At 40.1% G+C, this 23,820-nt stretch overlaps 1 protein-coding gene across 14 annotated transcripts in view; it reads left to right on the top strand.

Moving 5' to 3' along the window:
* The first annotated feature begins 1,317 nt into the window (after positions 1 to 1,317).
* The window catches only part of LOC118722093 (integrator complex subunit 6-like), a 61,138-nt gene continuing 38,635 nt past the window's right edge, over positions 1,318 to 23,820 (top strand). For 2 of the 14 annotated variants that reach the window (XM_036443471.2, XM_036443466.2), the window contains exons 1-2: positions 1,335 to 1,795; positions 1,943 to 2,020. In XM_036443471.2, the coding sequence (XP_036299364.1) occupies positions 1,685 to 1,795; positions 1,943 to 2,020 (189 nt within the window). In that variant the 5' untranslated portion in view covers positions 1,335 to 1,684. Of the gene's footprint in view, positions 1,796 to 1,942; positions 2,021 to 23,820 lie in introns of all 14 variants that reach the window. The other 12 variants (XM_036443468.2, XM_036443470.2, XM_036443473.2 and 9 more) reach the window with 8 other exon arrangements.

The raw sequence follows: 23,820 nt of genomic DNA, 5'->3' as shown, positions 1-23,820 counted from the left end.
GGTTTGATTCCCTGTCAGGGCACATGCCTGGGTTGCAGGCTCAATCCCAGTGTGGGGCATGCAAGAGGCAAGCGATTGTTGATTCTCATTATTGATGTTTCTGTCTCTCTCCTCCCTTCCTCTCTAAAATCAATAAAAAATATATTTTTTAAAAAATTGTGTTATAGCCCTAGCTGATTTTGCTCAGTGGTTAGAGTGACAGCCTGTGGACCAAAGTGTCTCAGGTTTGATTCCCAGTCAAGGGCAGATCAAGGGCATGTACCTTGGTTGCAGGTTTATCTCAGGTCAATGTATCTGTCTCACGTCGATGTGTTTGGTGTTTTTCTCCCTCTCTACCCCTTCTCTCTCTCTCTCTCTCTCTCTCTCTCTCTCTCTCTCTCTCTCTCTCTCTCTCTCTCTCTCCTTTCTCTCTCTCTAAGGATCAATGGTAAAGGTATCTTCGGATGAGGACTTTTTAAAAATCATGTTACATAAAGTAGTCAGTCAAGGGTAATTGGCCACTTATTGAGCCTTTTCTTGGAGTCAGACCTGAGAACATTTACTGAAAAATGCCATCTACTATAATCATTTCAAGGATTAAGGGAGGCTAACACGGTTGCCTGGTACTTATAGGCGCTCAATAAATGTGAGTTGAATGAGAATCTTGGTTGGCTAACTTCCCATGTGCAAAGGCTGTACAGATACAAGAGTGGGTGGGCTTATCCCTGGCAGGTCAGTATCTCAAAGAGATCAGTGAAATTGAAGAAGCTTGTGCACACAAAAGACCAGTTTAGGTAACTATGTTTACGTTTTAGTTTCCTTTCAAAGTAGATATATGTGGAACGCAAGGCCAGCAACCAACTTATAAATACTGATCAAGAGTGGGGAGGGAGCTAAAGGAATGTGAGTAGGTCTTGCCAGGAATGAGGTTTGCTTTTTCTAAAATGTTTTGGTCTCGGCTAGTAGCAGGATTGATGGGCTGAAGTTAGAAAAGTTTTCTGTGCAGCCAATCTAAGCATCTGCTTCTGTACTCTGTACAACTGTTGCTCAAATTCACTCTTCCTTTGGAATGAGTCATCATCTCTGAAGAGCAAGAGAAAATCCATCCATCCCCCTCCCCCACCCCCACCCCCACCCCGCCCCGAAATAGCCTAACACCTCCTAAGGCTTTAAAGAAGGGTCCTTAACATTTCCCCTTACATCCTGCCTGGGTTCAAACTTCAACTCCCAGGGTTCGCCCAAATCCCTCCCTTTGCTGTCATCTAATGAATATGCAAATAAACATAATTGGCAGCCAATGGCGTAGGTCCTGGTCACATGGTGCCGGTGGTAGGTGAGCGAACAGAAGTTGAGTGTCGGTGAACACAGATAGCTCTCAGTCTGAGGCGAGCGCTTGAGTGAGCGTGGACGGATGCTTGGGCAGCAGTGGCTGTGGCAGCGGCGGCGGCTGTAGTGGTGGCAGAGGAGAGGAAGGGGGAGGGCCCCAGGGCTACACACGCTAACACTTTCAAGTTCCCTTGGAGGGAAAGGAGGTGGGGCTGCAGAAAGAGGAGGCCAGGGGCAGTCTCATCTGTCCAGTCTCTCTCATCTCCCTCTCTCCTCTGGCTCTCTGCGCCCTGGCTCTGCGAGAGTTGAGGGTTCGGGTGGCAGAACGCAGCAGTGAGGGCCCGGATAGCAGGGAACAGAGCCAGGGGTGAGGAGGAAGATGCCCATCCTACTGTTCCTTATAGACACGTCCGCCTCTATGAACCAGCGCACTGACTTGGGTACCTCCTATTTGGACATTGCCAAAGGCGCTGTGGAGTTATTCTTGAAGGTAAAGGGAAGGGAGGGGAGAGATGGGAAGATCTCCCGTGGGGGTGGGGGTGGGGGTGGGGTGGATTGAGGTGCTTCGGTAACATTCTTGTCGCCCTTTCCTCCCTCCTTCCCTTCGCGGGCCCCCTCTGTCATCCCTCTCCCGCAGCTGCGCGCCCGGGACCCAGCCAGCCGCGGGGACAGGTACATGCTGGTCACCTACGATGAACCCCCGTACTGTATCAAGGTAAGGGGGCATCAAGAGAGTGGGGCGACCAGAATGGGAACCGGTGGGCTGGGGCAGCTTCCCTTCCTTGCAGCCCTGCGGCCAGAGGGACGCGGGGAGGGGCGGGAGGCGCGGAGGGCCGGCTGAGCGGTGCCGTTGGCAGATGCGGAGCCTCTTGGGTGCCAGGGGTCAGGGGAGGGGCAGCCCCGGGGAGAAACCACGGGAGAGCCCGACCGGTGTCGGCGGGGCGACCGCAGTGGCCACGGAAGATGGCGGACATTTTGCTTTTGTATGAGCCAGGGAGGGAGACTGTGGGCGCTGCTGAGATGGAAAGGAGGGAGAGGAGGGAGGGGAAGAGACCCGCCCCTTCGGGGTGCACCCCGCGCGACTGTGGCCAAGGGGAAGGGCGAGCTTGCGACTCCGCCCCAGGTTCCTTGGCCCCGCGCGGGCTTCCCTGCAGCCCGGGCTCCACCTCCTGCCCCTCCTTCCTCCCCACTCCTGCTCCCCGCAGCTTCCCCTCTTCCACCCCCCCCCTCCTCCGCTGCTTCTCTCTCCCCCCTCCCTCCCACTTTCCTCCCGCTCCCTCCACCCCCTTCCTGCTGAGAGCGTGGCAGCGTCTGCTGCTGGCCTTCAAAGATTAGAGTCCTGCTTTTGCACTTCTGTGGTCTGTAACCCACCCCGGGCGATGGAAAATCTGGCCTCTGAGCCAGCCTCTCACCCCCCAGACCTGAGGAACTCTTTTCGTTTGTTCTTCCTAATTGTTTGGTTACCTTAGCTACTGTGAGCGTTCCATTTGAGACCAGCCGCGATGGGGTGGGGCGGAGGATGCCCATCGGAACCCCCAGGAGGCAGAGCTTTTTAGGGACCTGGCCTACCTATTTACATCGTGTTAGGCTTGTGTTAGCCTGGTAGGGAAGTGTCGGGTGAAAAAGAAAGGAAGGACTCGACTAAATGCAGTTACAATAGTAAAATGGGATGATTTGTTCCTAAGGATTCTGACCTACAAGGAGAAAAGTAGGGAGGACTTCATCTCCATGGGGTAGTTAATATATGTTACTAATGGAGAGGAGATAAAGAATCGCTTTGCCTGCAGTGACCCGATGAAATTGAGTTCAGACTATTAAATCAACCTGGGTAAGAGTCCCGTTTGCATAGTGAGCCTTAAAAAAATACATTACCGTAATCCTTGAAGTCTTTTTCTAGATTCCTTCTTAGAATTATCTTAATAGTGTTGGGGAGGTGCCATTTGGATGTGTTGTCATTCGTTTTAGTCAAGTATTGTATTTATAAGAACGGAAACTACCAAACTGAATAGTTGGTCAAGGAGAGTGTTCCTACAGAAAGGAAACCAAAGGGGGAAAGATCATAGACAGAAAAAAAAAAGGCTTTAACTTTGTAATTCTTAGTTGCCAATACCAGTTTGATTAGTAGGTTCCCTTTAAAAACTTCTGGTTTTGATACTTTATTTTTTGGTTTTTGATTTACCTATTTAGAAAAATGGGGCAAGTAGACATCTTTCAAAATACCATAATCTTTTAAAAAATGTCTTTCCCAAAAGGGTGTGACCATTTCTTCCACTTGGAAGAGCAGATGTTTTACATCTTAAGTCTGAAGGTCTACACCCCTTGAGTACTAATACAGATAATAACCCACCATTTACAGTGTGGCCACTTAAAGGATACACTACAAAGCAATGTGCCGATTCTTTTCTTTAAAGGAACTACTTATTCAGCATTTTTCTGAATGCCAAGACCCACAATTTAAAAAGGGGTTTGAGCAAACATAAACAAACTCATAGCTACAGACACCAGAATTTTTTTTTTAAGTAAAAATGGGTTTTGACCCATAAAACTCTCATGGCAATATTTACAGAATCTTTGGAAAGGAAAAATAAAGTCTCACTACCACCCCCCTTAACAACCATCATCACATCTTTTTACCTAGAATTGTAATCACAGTGTTCATATTACTTTGTGTTCTGCTTTTTTCTACCTATAATGTCCCATGAATTTTTCTGGGCTGCCACATAGTCTTCATACTTAAAATATTTAGTGGCTGTGTAATTTATCCACGGTATTTTAGAGGCTCCAGATAGTTCTGTGAACAGAGGGGGAAAGTTGAATATTGTTTTTAGTGGAAATTTCATCTGATACCTCTTTTTATTCTGCCATCTTACATACTTCATTTTTTCCTAAAGTAAAAAAAACAACCTTCTTCCCATTTGAGTTTGATCTTTTTTCCTTATGTAGGCCAGGCATGGAAAGATACTTTCTGTAATACCTTTAATGACCAATCCTAAGTTATATTTTTTTAGTCTTTATGTTTTTTCAAGGTTATTCAGGTTTTTCACTTTAATCTTACATGATAATTACATGTTCTAGGAAATGGTTAATGATCTTAATGATGCTCTTCTATACCTAAAGTCATGCTGCTATCTATACCTGAATTACCAATGATATGCTATCTTTTGGAAGCATTTTCTTTTTCTGAGTCTCTCTCAGCCACTCCCTCCTGCTTTCCCCCAACCCTCCCCGCAGCATGTGGTAACTATTTGGTTCTTTAGCTGTTAGGATCTAGCCATTTTGGAAGCTCTGAAATTTTAGAACAGCTGGGGAATTTTTCTTAAAATTTAGTCTAGTCTTTCATTTGCCCATAGCTAGGAGCCATAAATATCTGTTTTCTGTCACACTGATTATCAAATAGTTCTTCCTTTGATTGTTGGCAGACATCTTAGTTCCTCAGGTCTTTTCAGCAAAGTGATGTTAGGGTTTGATTTGTAGCTTATTTTTTATGCAGAATAATGTGAAACGTATTTTTCAATTTCTCTGTAGTTGGAGGGCAATTGTTTTGATCTCTTCTCAAAATAGCTTTTAATTTTGGGGGTCTTGGTTATATTCAACTGTAAACACTGCAAAATGAAAGGTGTTTTTTTTTTTCCTACTAGATGGTTCAATTCTGTCAGTGTTGCTACAGGCATAAGTTGTGCATTTAGTTGGGAGGTTTTTTCCCTAATAGGCATGGAACTATTCCCAGTATATCCACTTACAAGCTCTGACAATAAATCTTGTTGTGAAAAGTTACTGTGACTGGAACTTTTCACTAATGTATACTGTGGAGTATGTGAATATAGTATTTCACCTAGAACTTAGTAACTTCTTGCTACGCACCCCTTAGGACATGGATATGTGCTCTTTTAAAATTAGTCATACCTGTTACTTGCAGTCAGCTTTGGATGGATGGAATTAAGTGTGATTGGGGGGGACATATAAAAATCATATGAAATTTAAGCATTTGTGCTACATCTGTTCCAAGTGCTGCTTTGCAGGCAAGTTTTATATACACGGTGTCACAAATGTTAACACTACATTTATACAATGGTATCTTTAGTATATGCTAAGATGAGATTAATATTTTAAAATTTCCAGTGTATCCTCATAAGACTAAAACATGGTTTTTAAAAGTGGGGTTTTGGTATAATAGTTAATAGTTTTGTCAGTAGTTCTGCTGTCTTCTCGTATGTTTTGTTTTGCTATGAATCAAAATTTCTTTTTATTCACTGAATAGTAGAGGTAAACTTGTCACTACTACTGACTCTGGGTAAATTAAGGGCATCAAGAATAAAGTGAATTATCACCCCAAATAAGTTCAATAAACAATAAAAAGAATCAAAATAGCTTGATGTTTGTAATTAGTTTCTTAAAATTAACTTTGGAAGAAATGCTATTTAAACATAAAAGCAAGTCGCTTTTCTAGAAATAGCAAAACACATGTATAAGTAGTGGACAAAAGGATTTCTTTTACAATAGGAACACTTGTTTCAAAGAAACATCCCAAGTCTGTAATTTGGAAACACAGAGCATTTGAAAAAAGTGAAAATGTCCCTAAAGTGTTGCTTTTTCAAGTCCTTGAGCTTTGCTTACTGTTATCTGCATGCCTTTGTCAATATGTATCAATAAAAGGTAGCATTTTGGCTTACAGATTTAGGAAGTAAACTTTTTTTTTATGATCTGGGCTCCTAACATTTATGGGTATTTTGACTAAAATATAATGTTTTCATATGCCCTTGAGTATATTTTATGGGTGTTACTTTTAGGGGAGCCTTTAATTGTGGCTGGAAGGCAAATAAGTGCTTTTGGGTGAAACAATAGCAACATGGCCTGTGAGATCAGCCTGAGAGAATGGAAGGGGCATTTAAAACTTAAAATGCCACAAAGGCAGTGTATTGAGTTATATAATGAATTGTTTCTTTTGTGACCTTGCTTCCTTTTCACCTTCTCATTGGCCATTTGAAGCATATGATGATAGTTATTTTGAAATAATAAAAGGGTATATAAACCATCAACAAAATTAAAAGGTCATTTACTGAATGGGAGGAAATATTTACAAGTCATATATCTGATAAGGATTAATATCTAAAATATACAAAGAGCTCATACAATTCAATCAATAGCAAAAAAAAAATCGGATAAAATAAATGAGCAAAGGATCTGAATAGACATTTTTTTTGATAGGACATACAGATGCCCAACAGATAAATGAAAAGATACTGAATATCACTAGTCATCAGAGGTTTGCAAATCAAAACCACAATGAGATATCACCTCACACCTGTTAGAATGGCTATCATAAAAAAGACAAACATGTTGGCTAGGCTGTGAAGAAAAGGCACCCTTGTGCACTGTTGGTGGGCATGTAAATTGGTTTAGCTGCTATGGAAAAAAATGTGGAAGTTCCTTAGAAAATTAAAAATAGAACTGCACACACACATACACACACACACACACGCACACACACACACACACACACACACCAGAACTACAATGCAACCCAGCCATTCTACTTCTGGGTATTTATCTGAAAAAAGTGAAAACACAAACTTGAGTGATATATGTACTCCTTTATTTACTACAGCATTAATTACAATAGGTAAGATATGGCAACAATCTAAATGTCCACTGATGGATAAAGAAAATATGATTATACTAAAGTCCCTCCATGTGTATGCCACTAAATTGATAATTCTTAAAAAATACAATAAAGTAAAATAGAAGTACCTAAGGAGTGTCTAGATTTTAGTGGGTACTCAATAAATGGGAGGGGGTGTGTGATTTCACATAATACATGAGTGTGAAAGTTACCCAGTCCTCCCCTCCCATTTTCACTACTCTTCTCCAGAGGGTGATCCCCATAACAATTTGATATGTTTAATATTTATTACAGCCAGTGTTTTCACTTAGGTACAAGTTTTATAATATAGTAGAATCGTATTTTTACAAGAACAGTGTATATGTGTCCCCTTTCTTTTGTTTATTGAAGTATAATTAATATACAGTAAAATATATCAATCTTAATGATGATGCATTTTTATATCTTTGTACATTCATATAACTAAGATGCAGAACATTTGCATCTATATAATAAAAGCCTAAGTGATTGTTATATTGGAACGACCAGAATGACAGGTCGCTATGATGAGCACTGACCAAGAGTGGGCAGACACTCAATGCAGGAGTTGCCCCCTGTGGGTCAGTGTGCTCCCACAGGGGGAGTACTGCTCAGCCAGAAGCCAGGCTCACAGCTGGCAAGCGCAGCGGTGGTGGTGAGAACCTCTCCCACCTCCACAGCAGTGCTAAGGAGCAGCGAGCAGGCAGGTGGTAAGGAGGGAGGGGTCCCAGACTGTGAGAGGGATGTCTGACTGCCAGCTTTGGCCTTATCCCTGGCAGGTGGACATTCCCCTGAGGGGTCCCAGGCTGTGAGAGGGTGCAGGCTGGGCTGAGGGACCGCCCCTCCTCCCCCACCCAGTGCACGAATTTCATGCACCGGGCCTCTAGTCAATATATAAAATGCCTCTTGCTTATTTGGGCAATCTCTTTCTACCCTACTGATAACTGTTGGTCTGATGTTTATTAGCAATGTAGTAATATGATCAAAATGCTGTTTCTGGTAGATACCTCTGAGAATGGTTGCACAGCATTCTAAGTACTCATTACCATATGTTTATTGAGCACACTCTCTGGACCACACTTTATTAGAGGGGCTTAAAATGGGAACCAGAAAGACCTGGCCCAAGGGGAAATCAGAACAGTAAAATAGTCCTACTCATCAAGGGTCTTGAGAATAGTTACTGGAGAAAGGTGACCAGATGTGGATTAAGGTGGGGGATATTTCAAGAACAGTGGACTCTGAACCAACAGATTGGAGGTAGGAGAGAGGTTGGACAGGACCCACTGAGAATTCTGTTTATCTAGTCTAGTTTGTAACTGGTTGAGACTGGATCACAAAAGAGCTTTGAAACCTACAAAGCTATATAGTTTATACACTTCTCCCGGGATAAAGGACTATGGATGGATTTAAGAGAAATAGGGCAAGGCTTGCTGTTTATGCAATTGTTTGGTTATTACATAGAAGCAAATATTGAGGAGGGCTGGGGAGAGGGAAGAATTAAAGATGGGGGGAAACCCAAAAGACGTAGTTGGAATTGCCTATTTTGCATTAGTTCTGACAGCTCTTGGCCTTGAGTTCGGGATTAGAGTGGGAGGGATGGCAGAAGGGCAGGGCCACATGTAAGGAAAAGGCAAATATTGTACTTTTCAGTTTGACTTCACTTCAGGAAGATAGTTAGAATGACTCAGGAGATAGGTTTCTTCATTTCAAAGTGGCCCAACAGTACAGCTCTCCCACATCTGAGGGAGAAATGTACTTTCAGAGAAAGGCAGGTTTGAAGAACCCTTCCTATTGGGTTGGGGAGAGACAGGGTTGAAGAAAGGAACCCACTAGTTTGGGTCCTTAAATGAAAAGCTCCTGGTGAATATGGCCTTCACAAAGAATTTAAATGAGAAATTCAGGCAGTTTATGTGTTTGCATATTGAAAGTTTGGAATGTATCGGTACTCTTTCCTGGATACAATGTTCTATATGGTGATTAGGTTCCCAGATCTTCCTCCCTAGGAAATCTTTTTTTAAATCCTCACCTGAGGAGTAAGGATATTTTTTCCATTGAGAGAGAGAGAGAGAGAGAGAGAGAGAGAGAGAGAGAGAGAGAGAGAGGTGATTTGGCCCAAGGTGATTTGTTAATAACACATCTCCCTCTTCCTCAGAACCCTGATGGACTAGTGGTCCCAGTGAGGGGACGGGGACATTATAAGGGCTCCATCAAAGAGGGTGACGGGCGGAACCCGGTTTGGCTCAGTGGATAGAGCGTCAGTCTGCGGACTGAAAGGTCCCAGGTTCAATTCTGGTCAAGGGCATGTACATTGGTTGCGGGCACATCCCCGGTGGGGGGTGTGCAGGAGGCAGCTGGTTGATGTATCTCTCTCATTGATGTTTCTAGCTCTCTATCCCTCCCCTTCCTCTCTCTGAAAAATCAATAAAATATATAAAAAATAAAATATTAAATATTAAAAAAAAGAAGGTGAAGGGCTGAGGTGGCAGTGAGGGTGGGCATGGCTCTTCAAATATACCAGTCATTCATACTTTAGATTAGACTGTATTTACACTGTTTGATACACATCCACTAGCCACAAGTGGTCATTGAGCACTCGAAAGGCAACTAATCTGAATCAAGATTATGTTATAAGTGTAAATTAAGCACTAGATTTTGAAGACTTAGTAAAATCTACACTAATAAAAGAGAAACATGCAAATTAACCATTACTCCACTATACCCACAGCCAATCAGGAGCGAGTATGCAAACTAAACCCCCCCCCTCCAAAAAAAAAAAGATGGCAGTGGCAACAGAGTTGGAGCAAGCAGGATGCTTGGGCTGCCCCCAGTGATGGAGGAAGCCAAGTTTTCCACCAGCCCTGGCCTCCAGTCAAGGCTACAAAGTTTCAATTATAGGAGATAAATAAATCCCAGATACCTGCTTCCAGCTGACCCTGGCCTCTGGTCAAGGCGGCACTGACGAAAGAAAGAAAGAGAGAGAGAGAGAGAGAGAGAGAGAGAGAGAGAGAGAGAGAGAGAGAGAGAGAGAGAGAGAGAGAGAGAGAGAGAGAGAAAAGAAAGAAAGAAAGAAAGAAAGAAAGAAAGAAAGAAAGAAAGAAAGAAAGAAAGAAAGAAAGAAAGAAGAAAGGAAGCCCCTTACCCAGGCTGGCCACACCCCTGGGAATTCTTGAGCTAAGTAGCTATGTAAATCTAATAAGAGATATGCTAAATATTTCTAGTAACACTGAAATCATGGAACATTTTTAGTGCAACTGGTGAGCACATCTTACAAACAGAATTCTGAATTATTGTAGTTACATTAGGAGCTCACATGTACCTTCTATTGTACTTAGCCCAAGAAAAAAATTCTAACCCAACCAGTTGGATCACCAACTATATCCAAGGTCTAAGCAACAAAACTGGTTTTAAATACAACCAAGAATGGGATACTTTCATCAATAAAAGTACACTAAAAGATAAATTATCCAGCCTGGTATAATGTAAAACCTATAAAACAAAGAGGAGTTTGTATCTGCTCTTATAGAAGGTTTTCTTGATGTTCCCTAGCAGAGCCCTTGTCTTATATAACGGGAAGTCATCAGTTGCATTAAAAGAATGAAGAGGTCCAGATCCACACAGCATGATTATTACTTTCTCTGAACTTAGTCCTCTTAATGGGGATTGCAGAAGTGACTGTGATTTTTTTTGTTACTGTAATGGCTCCCATTTAGGGAATAATATTGGTGTTTAATTCTGAGACTGTAAGAAGAGCTGTTCTGATGAATAGCATGTATAGGAGGTAGAACCATTTTATGCCCTAGTTTTGGGTTCTCCTAAACCCATCTTATAGTCAAGGGTGTTATTTAGCTTTTACCAATATGATTTGACTTATATCTACTTCCTTGTAATAATGAACAATAATACAATATCTTTCTAATGATGATAGTAGCTGACATTTATTGAGTAATACTTATGTACAGGGCAGTGTGCCAATGAATATGAAGTGCATATTTCATTTATCTTCTCAACAATCCTACGTTGTAGGTACTATTACTATCTCCATTTCGCAGATAAGGAAACTGGGGCCCAGAGAGGTTAAGTAACACAGCTATAGTAACCCAGGTCTGTCTCTATTCCAAAGTCTTAAGTAATGAGCCACTATCAATCATGGTACAACATTCTTTTTAATAACTTCTCACTGGTATTTTCAAATTATGATATACTAGAGGACCAGTGAACAATTTTGTGCATGGGTGGGTCTGGCCAGCCCACCACAATCAGGGCCAATATGGCCAGGCTGGTGAGGGCATGCGGGAGGTTGGCCCCAATCCGGGTTGGGGGCCTATTGGAGATGGGACCGGCTTGGGGGAGGGAACGCAGATGGTTGGTTGGCTGGCTCCATCCCGTGATCGAACTCCTGGTTGAACTCCTGGTAGAGGGGACAATTTACATATTAGCCTTTTTTAAGAATTGTCTTGCTGTTTTTTATAGTTGCTTTTGATATAACAGTGTTTGGTATTATAGCAAGCACTCCATGAATAAAGTTTATTACCCCAATGTTACCATTTTTATTTTTCTGACTACTTAGGTGAATATCATAGGGCATTTGTTAAACACTTTGGCCTTTGATGTCTCACAGTTATGCCCCTACTTGGGGACAGACGTGGAATTGTTGGAACTCTTAGCTGATGGAATTTGAGATAGTATGTGTATTTTGGGAGTGAAGTTTGAGGAGTGGGACCTAAAATGAATAGAACTATAGGAAGGATGGTGGGAAGCCTGAAAAAGCAACAGAATAATCATTCCCTATCACAGTGGCCTCCAGAAACTGATTTGCCATCTTCACTTTATCAATCTCTTTATAAATATTTTTCTAGTAGGGAAAAGAAAGACATTCAATGTACTCCACAGTAACCATTTAGTTTATCTTAATCCACAATCTGTAGGGGAAGCAGAAGTGATTTTGTGAAAGCCCTGAATGCACAATACCACCTTTGTGGAGTTTTATGTATCATCCTGTGCCTCACCTAATGTTGCAGTCTTCATTTCATCCAAATCTCCTATTCTCCTCAAACCATTCCCCTGCCATAGCCAGATAGAATTTTCCCCCCCTTTCTGCTTAATTAGCTTGGTAAGGGGTACATTTCAGAGATGCTTCCAAATCAGCCACTGGGTGCTTAACCAGAAGACTGATATGCTAAGTGTTGTAGAAAAAGTAGAGTTGTGCATCTCAAAGTATATTCACCTGATTATTCTTTAATGGAAGTTATTCTTTCATTTTTTATATCCTGCCCTGAAGTTTGAGTAGTTCAGTAAACTTAGTACCAAGAGCCAAACTCTGGACTTGAATGCTATTGAACAAAAGACTTGAAACATTTATGTGTGTGCAAGTAAGGAACAGTACTAGTGAGAAAAGTAAGTATGGTTTATTAAGGTCTTTGGATTTATTATATAGCTCCTTGGGCCAATTTACTAATGTTTATTCTCTTTGCCCTTGACTACATTTGAAACTGTTAATACTCTTTCCTTTCTTCCAGAAACGTATCACTTCCTCTGTTCTGTTTCTCCACTCCTCTCTCTGATAAATCTTTCCCCTATCTTCCTAATTCTTTCCCTTGTGGAATGTATCCTGCCTCATTCATGGTTTCAAATAGTCCTACATCAAGCATGTAAAACTTGTGGCCCATGAGCCGCATGTGGCCCACAATGAATATTTTTGTGGCTCAACCAATATAACGTATGCAAGAAACGTTTTAATAAAATTTTGTAACTTAATTTTTACAATATCCTGTTTTACATAATAATTAATAACGAACTACAACATTCGCTAATGTGCAGCCACACCATTTCCCTCCACTAATACTAGCAGTGAATATTTTAGCAGCAGATCGCCATGTCATTAGCCTTGGACTGACTTGTTTGGTGTGTGCAACAGGAAATATTTCGCCTTCAGAGAACAAGAAAAATAGGTTTATTTGCTTTAGCTTATTAATTCAATGTCTGGTAAGTTAATGTTCAAGAAAAATATTAATTTTTATTAAAATATCCTGTTATTTTATGTTAATGATGACTCATTTATTTCAACCCTTTGTATTCAGCATGTCTTTACTAGTATGGAAATAAACTATGTTTCTATGAAAATTGAAGTTTTTGTTTTTTTGTGGCCCACATAAACTTAAACCTTGTTTATTTGGCCCATGTTAGCCTTTGAGTTTGACATGCTTGTTCTACAATATTGCTCTCCATCTTAAGTTTCTCACCCAGGCATCTCTAGCTAACTACCGAACATCTATACCTGGCTATCTATCCTACCATCAGCTCATACATAGTTAACAGGTCAAAAACTCTTATCCCCTCTCCTATATTCCCCATCTTTTAGTTACCCATAGATCCTGTCCTTGCATCTTGTTCTAAGGCCCATCTGTCATCTCTTTGAAATATCTCTTACATATATATGTTCCTTCAACTCAATTTCTTGGGCTATCACTTTCTTAAAATCCTAGTTTTATCAAATCACAACCCCTCTCCCAAGCCATCGAAAAATTCCTACACCTATGAATGCCTTAGCTCTTTGGGATCTGCTCCATATTCTATATAATAAAAGCCTAATATGCAAATTGTTCCCTCCACTGGGAGTTTGACTATTTGCTATGATTGCACTGACCACCAGGGGGCAGCACAGAACATGGCAGGAGTTGGTGATATGGTACTGGCAGTGGGTGGCAGTGGAGGCGCTGCTGGTGCCTAATGGACCCCAACAAGAGCAGGATCAGGCAGGATTGTGGAGCAAGTAAGCAGGTGACACCAGGCCAAGGCTGGTGTGAGTGGGGCCCCATTACCCTGCTGATTGCCCCACAGACGTTGACCAACAGCTGTAGCAGGGGCCGGGCTGCCACCCGGCTGGCTCCCAGGGTCTGAGAGAGCCAGGCAGGGGTCCTAATGACTCGGGGAGGGGTGCGAACCTGGGGACCCAGGTGCTGCCCAGGGCCCAGAGGTCAGCTTGGACCTGTCCTTCTATGCCAGACACTCTGGATTCGATCACTGGTCAGGCCTAAGGACCTGAATTTCGTGCACTAGGCCTCTAGCGTTTATATAAACTTATTTCCCATCATTTTCTCAAAGGATCTCTGTGATTCACCCATACCTGTCTTTCCCACCCTGTGAATTTGTCTCTTCATTCCTGATGCCAGCCCTTAGAACACAGATTAATAAGAGGAAATACAAAGCCAAAAGAGCTGGAGGCCTGGGGGAGGAGAACTTGCAAACTGAAAGCATTCCATTAGGAGTGTGACTTGAGGGGGAGGTGCTATTTTAATGATGAGGAGTTGCTGAAGGAAGAGGGAGGGAGCTGGTTATGACCTTTAGTGGTTGATTAGCCGGAACTAGACCAAGATATTTTGATTTAGATTGGCCTGAAGTTGCCTGGAGGCACTGCTGTTTAATCATAAACCCTAATCTCTCTTTGAATTGTCTCTGCAGAAGGAAACCCACATAACTGGACAATAGTAATAGTATTCTAGGGAGAATATCTAGACTATAATACAGGCATGGCATAAGAAAGTTGAGAATCCCTCTTTTTTGCTTTGCTTTGGTAGGAGTTCCTCTTTTTTATTTCTTGTAGGAGAATGTTAAAGTTGTGAGGAGCAAAGCTCTCCATTTTTCTTTTTAATCCTCACTTGAGGATATTTTTTCTTTTTTATTTCTTTTTTAAAATATATTTTATTGATTTTTTGTACAGAAAGGAAAGGAGAGGGACAGAGAGCTAGAAACATCAATGAGAGAGAAACATTGATTCAGCTTTCTCCTGAACAGTCCCTACTGGGGATGTGCCTGCAACCAAGGTACATGCCCTTGACGGGAATCAAATCTGGGACCTTCGGTCCGCAGGCCGATGCTCTATCCACTGAGCCAAACCGGTCAGGGCTTCCTTTTTTTTTTTTTTTTTTTAGAATATGTTTTTTCATTGCTTTTCAGAGATAGTGAGAGGGAGGGGAGAAAGAGAGAAACAGATGTGAGAGAGACACATGGACTGGTTGCCTTCTGCACTTACCCCAACAGGATGCGCGGTGAGGGGGAGCAGGGAGAGAACTGCAACCCACATACTAGCTCTTGATGAGAATCAAACCGCTCCCCACCACCCTTCAGTGCTTGGCTGAAGCTCTAACCCAAGCATGTCAAACTCAAAAGCTAGCATGGGCCAAATAAACAAGGTTTAAGTTTATGTGGGCCACAAAAAAACAAAAACTTCAATTTTCATAGAAACATAAGTTTATTTCCATACTAATGGAGACATGCTGAATACAAAGGGCTGAAATAAATGAGTCATTGTTAACATAAAATAACAGGACATTTTAATGAAAATTAATATTTTTCTTGAACATTAACTTACCAGACACTGAATTAATAAGCTAAAGCAAATAAACCTATTTTTCTTGTTCTTTGAAAGCGAAATATTATTTGGCACACACCAAACAAGTCAGTCTAAGGCTAATGACATGGCGATCTGCTGCTAAAATATTCACTGCTAGTATTAGTGGAGGAAAATGGTGTGGCTGCACATAAGGCGCTTAAGGGAAATGAATGCAACACAATTATAGTAATCAGTCATTAGCCAATGCTGTAGTTCATTATTAATAATTATGTATAATAGGATTTTATAAGAATTAAGTTACAAAATTTTATTAAAACATTTCTTACATACCGCTATATTGGCTGGGCTGCAAAAATATTCATTGTGAGCCTCATGTGGCCCATGGTTTGCAAGTTTGACATGCTTACTTTTACCACTTGCAACACCAGCCAGGGCCATTTTTCTTTTCTTTTTTAAATAGTGCATGTTTACCACCCCAAGTCAAGTTTCTTTCCATTATCATTTATCCATTTTGTCTTAAAGATTACATGTGTGTATAGATACATTGTAAACTCCATTTCATGGTGATGCTTCTGAACTGTATGTTAGAAGTTCTGTTTAAGCCTAGGTATTTTTTAGAAAAATCAGATTTTTAAAAAGTGGTCATAGTACAGCCAATTTGGTAGATCACACCATCCACTATCATGTAAATCTGGCAAGTTTTATTGCTTTAGCAGCTCTGTGAAGAGTGCTGGGCTTGGAAGGCAATAGACCAGGGTTTTTAGCCACAATCTGCTACTGATTAGATAGCTACATGACCCAGAGCAATTCACTTCACCTTATTTTAGATGACAGTTTTCTTATCTGTAAAATGAAGGGATTGGACTAGATTATTAACACTTCCTTCCAAAAAAGTACTAGAGAGAATTGTTTAACTGAAAAGCAGGAAGTGGAATAATTGAGGCATTGGCATTTAGGTTGATTTCAAAATTGCTTTAAATTTTAGAAAACAATTTCTACATGCTTAATGCACTGTGTCTCACACTGGTTAAATCTGTAAATGTAACTCCATCTTATTGTTGTTCTTTATTTTTGCTGCTAGCAGTTTAATATTCAGGACAGAGTCTGGCAATGATTAGCTCTGAATGGTAGAACTGAGAGTTTGGTGAAGAGATGGACTAGCCTTGTATATCGGTTAGGATTTTTAACAATGATTCTGATATAAAAAAAACAGTTCATAAACTTTTTTGAGAATTATTTTTTAAAAATTAGTCAGGAGGAAAGAGATGCTATATAATCCTTAGAAAGTAGTGAATGACCTTTCTGCTATGTCTTCTATTTAGCTCTTTCTGCAATGTTTGAGTGGCTTAGTGTCACTCGGATCTTTGTGTATTTTTCCAAGATCACCTTTTAAAATTTTAATTTTGTCTGTGTGTTCATAAAAATATCTCATCAGAGTCCAAAATTCTGAATAATTGAGCATATGATCTGCACAATAGCTACCACTGAAATGGTATAATAGTGAGAGAAGAAACTTGACATTTTTATCTGAATGAGTTTGGCAAATTCTTTGCAACTCTAAGGTATTTTTCCTTCAGTAAGTGCAATTGGTTCCAGGAGAAAGCAGAATAGTTTCTGAAATTCAGTTTGTACATGTTAGCATCCTCCAGTGAAGATCAAATTTCTTTTGATCTTGTCATGCTTTCAAGTGAACTCAGGGAGGTGTGTTATTTCATTATCTTATCCTAATTCCCTGTGGTAAGAATTGAAAATTCATAAATGCATTTTGCAGATATTTTAGACTAGTCCTTAAGGTTTTTTTTATCTACTTAAAAATCATAGTAGGTATTTTAAAAAGACAGGTTAACACAAAATGGTAAACTTTGTGTCAGTAGAATCAAATTGAATTTTTTATTTGCCCTGTTTATTTTTTCGATTTTATTTTTTCAATTATAGTTGACATACAATATTATATTAGTTTCAGATTTCCCAGTTTATTTTAAAATATGTGGTCATGAAAGTCTGCTGAATAAAAATAATTCTGCAAGCCACAGAGTGTCAAATAAGTTTTTGCAATATAGTAGGGAGTAAATTTCTTAATAACTTTTTTTTTTTAAAGTAGAAGATTTAAGTAAGCTAGAATTATTTCATGTAATTTTGACTAAGTATTTCCTGAAGCATGTTCAGGAAAAATGTACATTGAACCAAAGAATGATAGCAATCAAGAGTTATCAGGGAGAAATTTGATGCAATCAAATAAAATGGACTTTGAGCATTTTTGAAAGTTCAGGACATTAAAAAGTGCTCCTGGGAAAGTAATTTTGAAAAAAAGGAATCCAAGAGAACTGGATTTTTGTTTAAATATATTTTTATTGATTTTTTTACAGAGAGGAAGGGAAAGGGATAGAGAGCGAGAAACATCGATGAGAGAGAAACATCAATCAGCTGCCTCCTGCACACTCCCTACTGGGGATGTGCCCTAAATCAATGTACATGCCCTTGACCGGAATCGAACCTGGGACCCTTCGGTCCGCAGGCCAACCCTCTATCCACCTAGCCAAACCGATTTCGGCAGAACTGGATTTTTAAAAACAAGTAATTTTATAAGAAGAAGCTATATTATGCATAAAACAAAAATAGAATGCCTCCTTTGAACCTAGGAGTGCATCAGTACCTGAGTCGAGTGAGAAAACCACAAAAAAAGTGGAGACCAAATTACTAGAGTATTAAGGAAAAATTACATCAAGTAGGGTTAGAAAATATAATGTGAGAAAAGAGTTTAAAAAGGAGTTATAAGAAGCAAGTCAATTTCATTATTTTAATAATATGGCATCTTCCTAAGGTGCATTTCACAATTTAAAAAACTTCCTTTATAGGAGTGCTAGCTATAAACAATTTTAAAAGACTTTTGAACATTTTAAAGTGATTCAACTCTCACAGTGTTTTGTTTACCTAAGGGGACAAGTAAACCTTGCCTTATATCTATCAGAATTGGGGTCTGTTTGAATTGTGAAAAGGAAATTCTTCAACTTCAAAAGTTTTAACTCACACAGATATTCCATATAAAGCCAAGGGAAACGTTATTTGTGTCCTCGGGAGACAGAGTTGATTGGAAAAGCAGGGCTTCTTATTTTTCATCTCATTCTGTTTCACTGGTTGGTTTACCAACAAAAGAGCAGCCTGTGGTGACAACGATGATACAGCGTTAAGTTGGAGAAGATATTAAGTTGGTTGAAAAACGCTGTTGAGATTGATTTTTCCAATTGTCTGGGTTGTCGCAGAATGTATTTCCCCCAACCTTGTAGAGAGCAGATGGAAAAAGAAAAGTAGTTTATCTTTCAACAAGAGAATTGCTGGCCCTACTAAATTTAGACTCTTTGGCTTTAACTTGCGACATCTGGGAAAATACTCAGATCCGTTAATCATCTAGTTTGTAAGCACCTAGAAGAAGAGCTCAAGGTCCAGGATGGCCCTCTGTATGGGATAACAAAGGGCAAATACTATCAGGCTGATTTCATTTCCTTTGGGTCTAACAGAAGGAGCAACATGTATTGTCTCTAAGATTCCAGCAAGGCTTTTTATTTAGGGCTTGCTAACAAGCTAGGAAGACTTGGACTGAACTAAAACTGCTGTCCAAATAGACTTTTGAGTGTGTGTGCCCCAAATGGGTCCGTGCATTGGCTCTGCCCCAAGTCAGAGGGACATATAAGTGGTGCCTTGCAGGGAGAGGTTCTCTCACTGCTGTAGTAGAGAGCCTGGCTTGTGACCATCTATACTCTAGAAGGATTATTTTTGCTCTTTGAAAACATTCACTGCCATTCTCTTTCAATAGCTATCATCATAAAGAATTTTAATTATTCAATTAATTTCTGGTTTACAAACAGCCAATTTAAAGAGACATTTCTCTAGTGGAAAGTTAGACGCAGCTGCCTTAAATGTTTTTCCGTTACCTTGGATGGGGAAGTTAACAGCGTGTTCATTAAATCTGCACTCTATACCAAGTCTGACCAGATCATTTGTGTTTTGAAAGAGGATTACAAGTGACCTTTAGAGAAAGAGCAGCAGTTTTCAGAACACCACTGGACTTAACTCCCATACACCCTTCAAGGACAGTTGATTGGCTTTTTTTTAAAAGAAAATTTTGATTTAATGTCAAGGTTTGTTCAACTAGCTGAGAATTCAGAGATAATTTTACATTATTGCTATGGACATCAGCTGAATTTACATTTTATTGGTTCCCTTTTTAAAAAGGTTTCTTCATTGATTAAGGTATCACATATTTGTCCTCAATCCCCCATTCCAATCCCCCACCCCTCCCACTCATGCCCCCACCCCCCTATTGTCCTCGACTACAGGCTAGGCTCCTATGTATGCACATAAGTTGATTGGCTTTTATCTCTTTTACTTGTTTATACTTCCTGGCAAATTTTTAGTGGAGGAAAGTGTTCTTCTATTTTTAAATATATATATATATATATATATATATATATATATATATATATATATATATATATATAAAATATATATATAATTTATATATATATATAAATTAATCAGAAAAATGGTCTAGCCAAAATGGGATGAAGTACAGGAAGGACAAGTAATGGGATGCTGAGGTTGGGAGGACCAGCTAAATGGCAATCCGGCCTTTCCCTCCTCCGTTGAAACCAATGGGGAAATTAGACACAGGAGCCAGCCAGAGTTCTAAATAACCGTTTTATTCCTGTTAAAAGCTAGACTGGGGGATACAGCCTTGATGTATGTTCTCAAAAGCTTTCAAATAGCTCACATATATACAGACTTCCCTTATAGGTCTTTTGGAGAGACAGAGCCTACCTCTTAAGCACCGTATGTCAGAGAGCATACCAGAAAATTAGAAAAAGCTTCAGCATCAGGCCTAGAGGGAGCATGCCAGTTTCCTGTTGCCAAACCCACCCCTCAGATAAGTACCATCTTTTCCCGCATATAAGACGCCCCGGTGTATAACACCCCCCACCCCCCACTTTTCCAACCCCAATTAAGAAACCAATATTTTAAACATTTTACTGTTTTCCTCTTAAGGCCGTCTTTTTTTTTTTTTTTTTTTTTTTTTTTCATCTTAAGGAGTTGTAGGTCCTGCTTTCTCCACTGTCTGATCATACTAGTACACTCAGTGGAGGGAGGTCCAGATTGTCTCTTTGCAGCTCTAATTCCATGCTCTTTTGCATAGCTGATTATATTCAATTTGAATTTTTCAGAGTAAGACAATTGCTTACCGGTATTTATCTTTTTGGGTTTTTTTTTTTTTTTTACCTTTTTATGGGCTCAGAACACTCTGGTCCCTGTTGCATTTGCGCACTCCCCACCTCCACCTCCAATTATGGCATCAGCTGACGTCCATAGCAATAAGGCTCGTGATCGAAGGAAGTCTGTTTGACAAGATATGGTCAGCTACTCACTGTGCAGCTCCCTCCTCCCCTGACTTCCTTGTATAAAATTCCCCTCGATTTTCAGTCTAAGGATTTTAGAAAAAAATAGAGTCTTATATAATACATGGAAAAATACGTAGATGGAGATAAGGGTGAAGAAGGTCAGAAACAGCCCCAGTAAGGAGTAAATGACTTACTTGCTTTACTTGCTTTGATAGTTACAGCCAGGAATAGATTAGGGTTTTCCAAGTCCTGATCTACTGTTCCCATACCAAATTGGTCTGCATTTAGGCATCAGAAAAAGTAGGCTTATATTGAACAAATTTGGAAATTCTATTAAAGTTACAAACTTTTAAGCTAATATAAGGAGACATGTCTATGACAGGAATATGTGGAATATATATTATATTATAGTAGAATCTCTAGTACAGCGGTTTAAATTGGTGGGCTCTCAGGTTACCTGGGTTCAAATCCTGGCTGTATCATTTACTAGTTGTTTTACCTGGACAAGTTGCTTATCCTCTCTGAGCCTCAGGGTGCTCATCTATAAAATGGAAATAGTAATAGTACCGACTTGGTTGGTGTGGTTATAAGGCTCAGATGAGAAGGATACATATAAAATGCCAATGAGTGGCATAAATGAATTACTGACACATAGGCACTGGTAAATATTACCTATGGTTATTATTTATCATCATCCTCATCCTCATCATTTTACTTCTGGGAGACTTTAAAACTTTAATACAATAAACTACTCTTTAGGGTTTCACCCATCCCGGGCTACTCCTTTGTCTTAACCTCCATTTTTTAGGTTTTCCAGGCTTGAAGTTTTGTAATCATCTTTTTTTAAAAAAATATATATTTTATTGATTTTTACAGAGAGGAAGGGAGAGGGATAGAGAGCTAGAAACATCGATGAGAAAGAAACATCGACCAGCTGCCTCCTGCACACCCCCCACCGGGGATGTGCCCGCAACCAAGGTACATGCCCTTGACCAGAATCAAACCTGGGACCCTTCAGTCCGCGGGCTGAAGCTCTATCCACTGAGCCAAATCGGTTTTGGCTGTAATCATCTTTTACTCCTTCTCCTTTAAGCTCATTGTCTGTCACCGAGTCCTATCTTATTGGTTTGAAATGTTTCTCAGTTAGCCTCTTCCTCTTCATTCCCATTCTAACTTAGGCCCTGATTCCCTCTGGACTGGATTACTGCTGTTTAAGCCTCCTAGCCTCTTTTTCCTGTTATAGCTTCTCCTTCTCCAGTCTATCTTATATGTTCCTGCCAGCCTGACCTTCCTGAGACGCTGATTTGATCCTGTTTCCCTCTGCCTTGGAATCTGTAATGAGTCTATTGTCTGCCAAAGCCAAGGTTTCCTAACTGACCCCTCAGTCCCTCTAGAACATATATGATACCAGCCATACACAAAATTGAAAATTTTCTAGTAGCACAATAAAAACTAAAATATAGTAATATATTTTATTTAACTAAAAATATTTAAAATATTGTCATTTCGAAGTAAATATAAAAATAATATACAAATAAAATATATTTTCATTCTTTTTTGTTCCAAGCCTTCAAAATACCATGTGTATTTTACACATATCACATATCACATCTCAAATCAGACTATTCATGTTTCAAATGCTTAGTAGCCATATGTGGCTAAAGGCTACTATGTTAGTGCACTTGTAGCGTGTGACTCCCTTCCACTGTCACCTCCATAAACAAGATATACCTAAATCTTACTTCTTCCTGGTTAAAACAAAATAAGGATGATAATACCATGCCTCTTTTATTGGTTTGCGCCAAGCAAATGTGAAGTGTGGAAGTGCTTTGTAAGTTGCAAAGTTCCATAAGAATGTAGGGAGGTTACTATCAGAAGTAAAGTTTTTACTGACTTGAGAGTTCAAGATATCTTTGGAGTAAATTAAAAGAAAGTACTATATTAAGAAGTTAAATGGGTTGTCCTCAATTCATTTGTGGACAAAAACAACTTTAAGCAATGAAAGAAGAATATGAACATATGCTTCCTCCCACTAGCTCTTCATAATGATCTTTTTGAAGACTTTTATATTTTTTATTTCATTAATTCTTTAATCCTAAACCCGAGGATATTTTTCCATTGATTTTTAGAGAGACTGGAAGAGAGAGGAACTGACAGGAAAAAAAAAAAAAAAACACCAAACAAACATTGATTGATTGCCTCCTGCAGGAGCCCCACCCGACTCGGGTGGGAAGGAGCCTGCAACCAAGGAACGTGCTCTTGACCTGAATCAAACCCAGAACCTTTCCGTCTGCAGGCTGATGCTCTATCCACTGAGCCAAACTGGCTAGGGCCATAATGATTTTTTTTTTAAACAAATTTGTCATATTAATAAGGTTCCCTAAATATTTTTTTTGGTTCCCTAAATATTTAAATTAATCTTTGGCCACCCCTCTACCCCCCCTCCCCCCAACTTTAGTATTCTGAGGAATGGATTTAGGGCCACCTAGTTCTTCTCTTGCTACCAAAAAGTTTATTGCTTTGGCTAATAAGTATAGCCCATGTGCCTTGTAGTACTGAGGTAGGAGAAGCTTTCTGATATCATTCAAATTCATCCACTTCATTACAAAGAATTGGAATTGACCTAAAAACAGAACACCAGTGATTTAAGTGGAGAAGTGATTTGTAAAGTGTTTTCAATCCATTTTATAAGGGAAATTTTAAAGAGCAATTATTTTGACAGGTTGGTTAGTAAGACTACACAATCAGAGAACACATTAGTTTAAACTAGAGGCCTGGTGCATGAATTCGTGCACCAGTAAGGTCCCTTAGCCTGGCCTGCGCAATCATGCCGAAACTGGCTCTCTGACATCTCCAGAGGGGTCCCGGATTGTGAGAGGGTGCAGGCCAGGCTGAGAGACCCCACCAATGGACAATCAGGGGAGGGGAGAGACATGGGAGGTTGGTCAGCTGTGGAGGGACCATCTGCCCCCTGGTGGTCAGTGCACATCATAGCAAACAGTTGAGCAGCCTTAGCATATCATTAGCATATTATACTTTGAATGGTTGAATGGAAGACTGGACACTTAGCATATTAAGCTTTTATTATATAGGATAGTGATGAATTATAGGGTGCTTACTTAAGTGATATGCAAATC

The sequence above is a fragment of the Pipistrellus kuhlii genome, unplaced genomic scaffold (genome assembly GCF_014108245.1).
Source record: "Pipistrellus kuhlii isolate mPipKuh1 unplaced genomic scaffold, mPipKuh1.p scaffold_m20_p_19, whole genome shotgun sequence".
Taxonomy (NCBI): domain Eukaryota; kingdom Metazoa; phylum Chordata; class Mammalia; order Chiroptera; family Vespertilionidae; genus Pipistrellus; species Pipistrellus kuhlii.
This window is presented reverse-complemented; position numbering and strand designations above follow the sequence as displayed.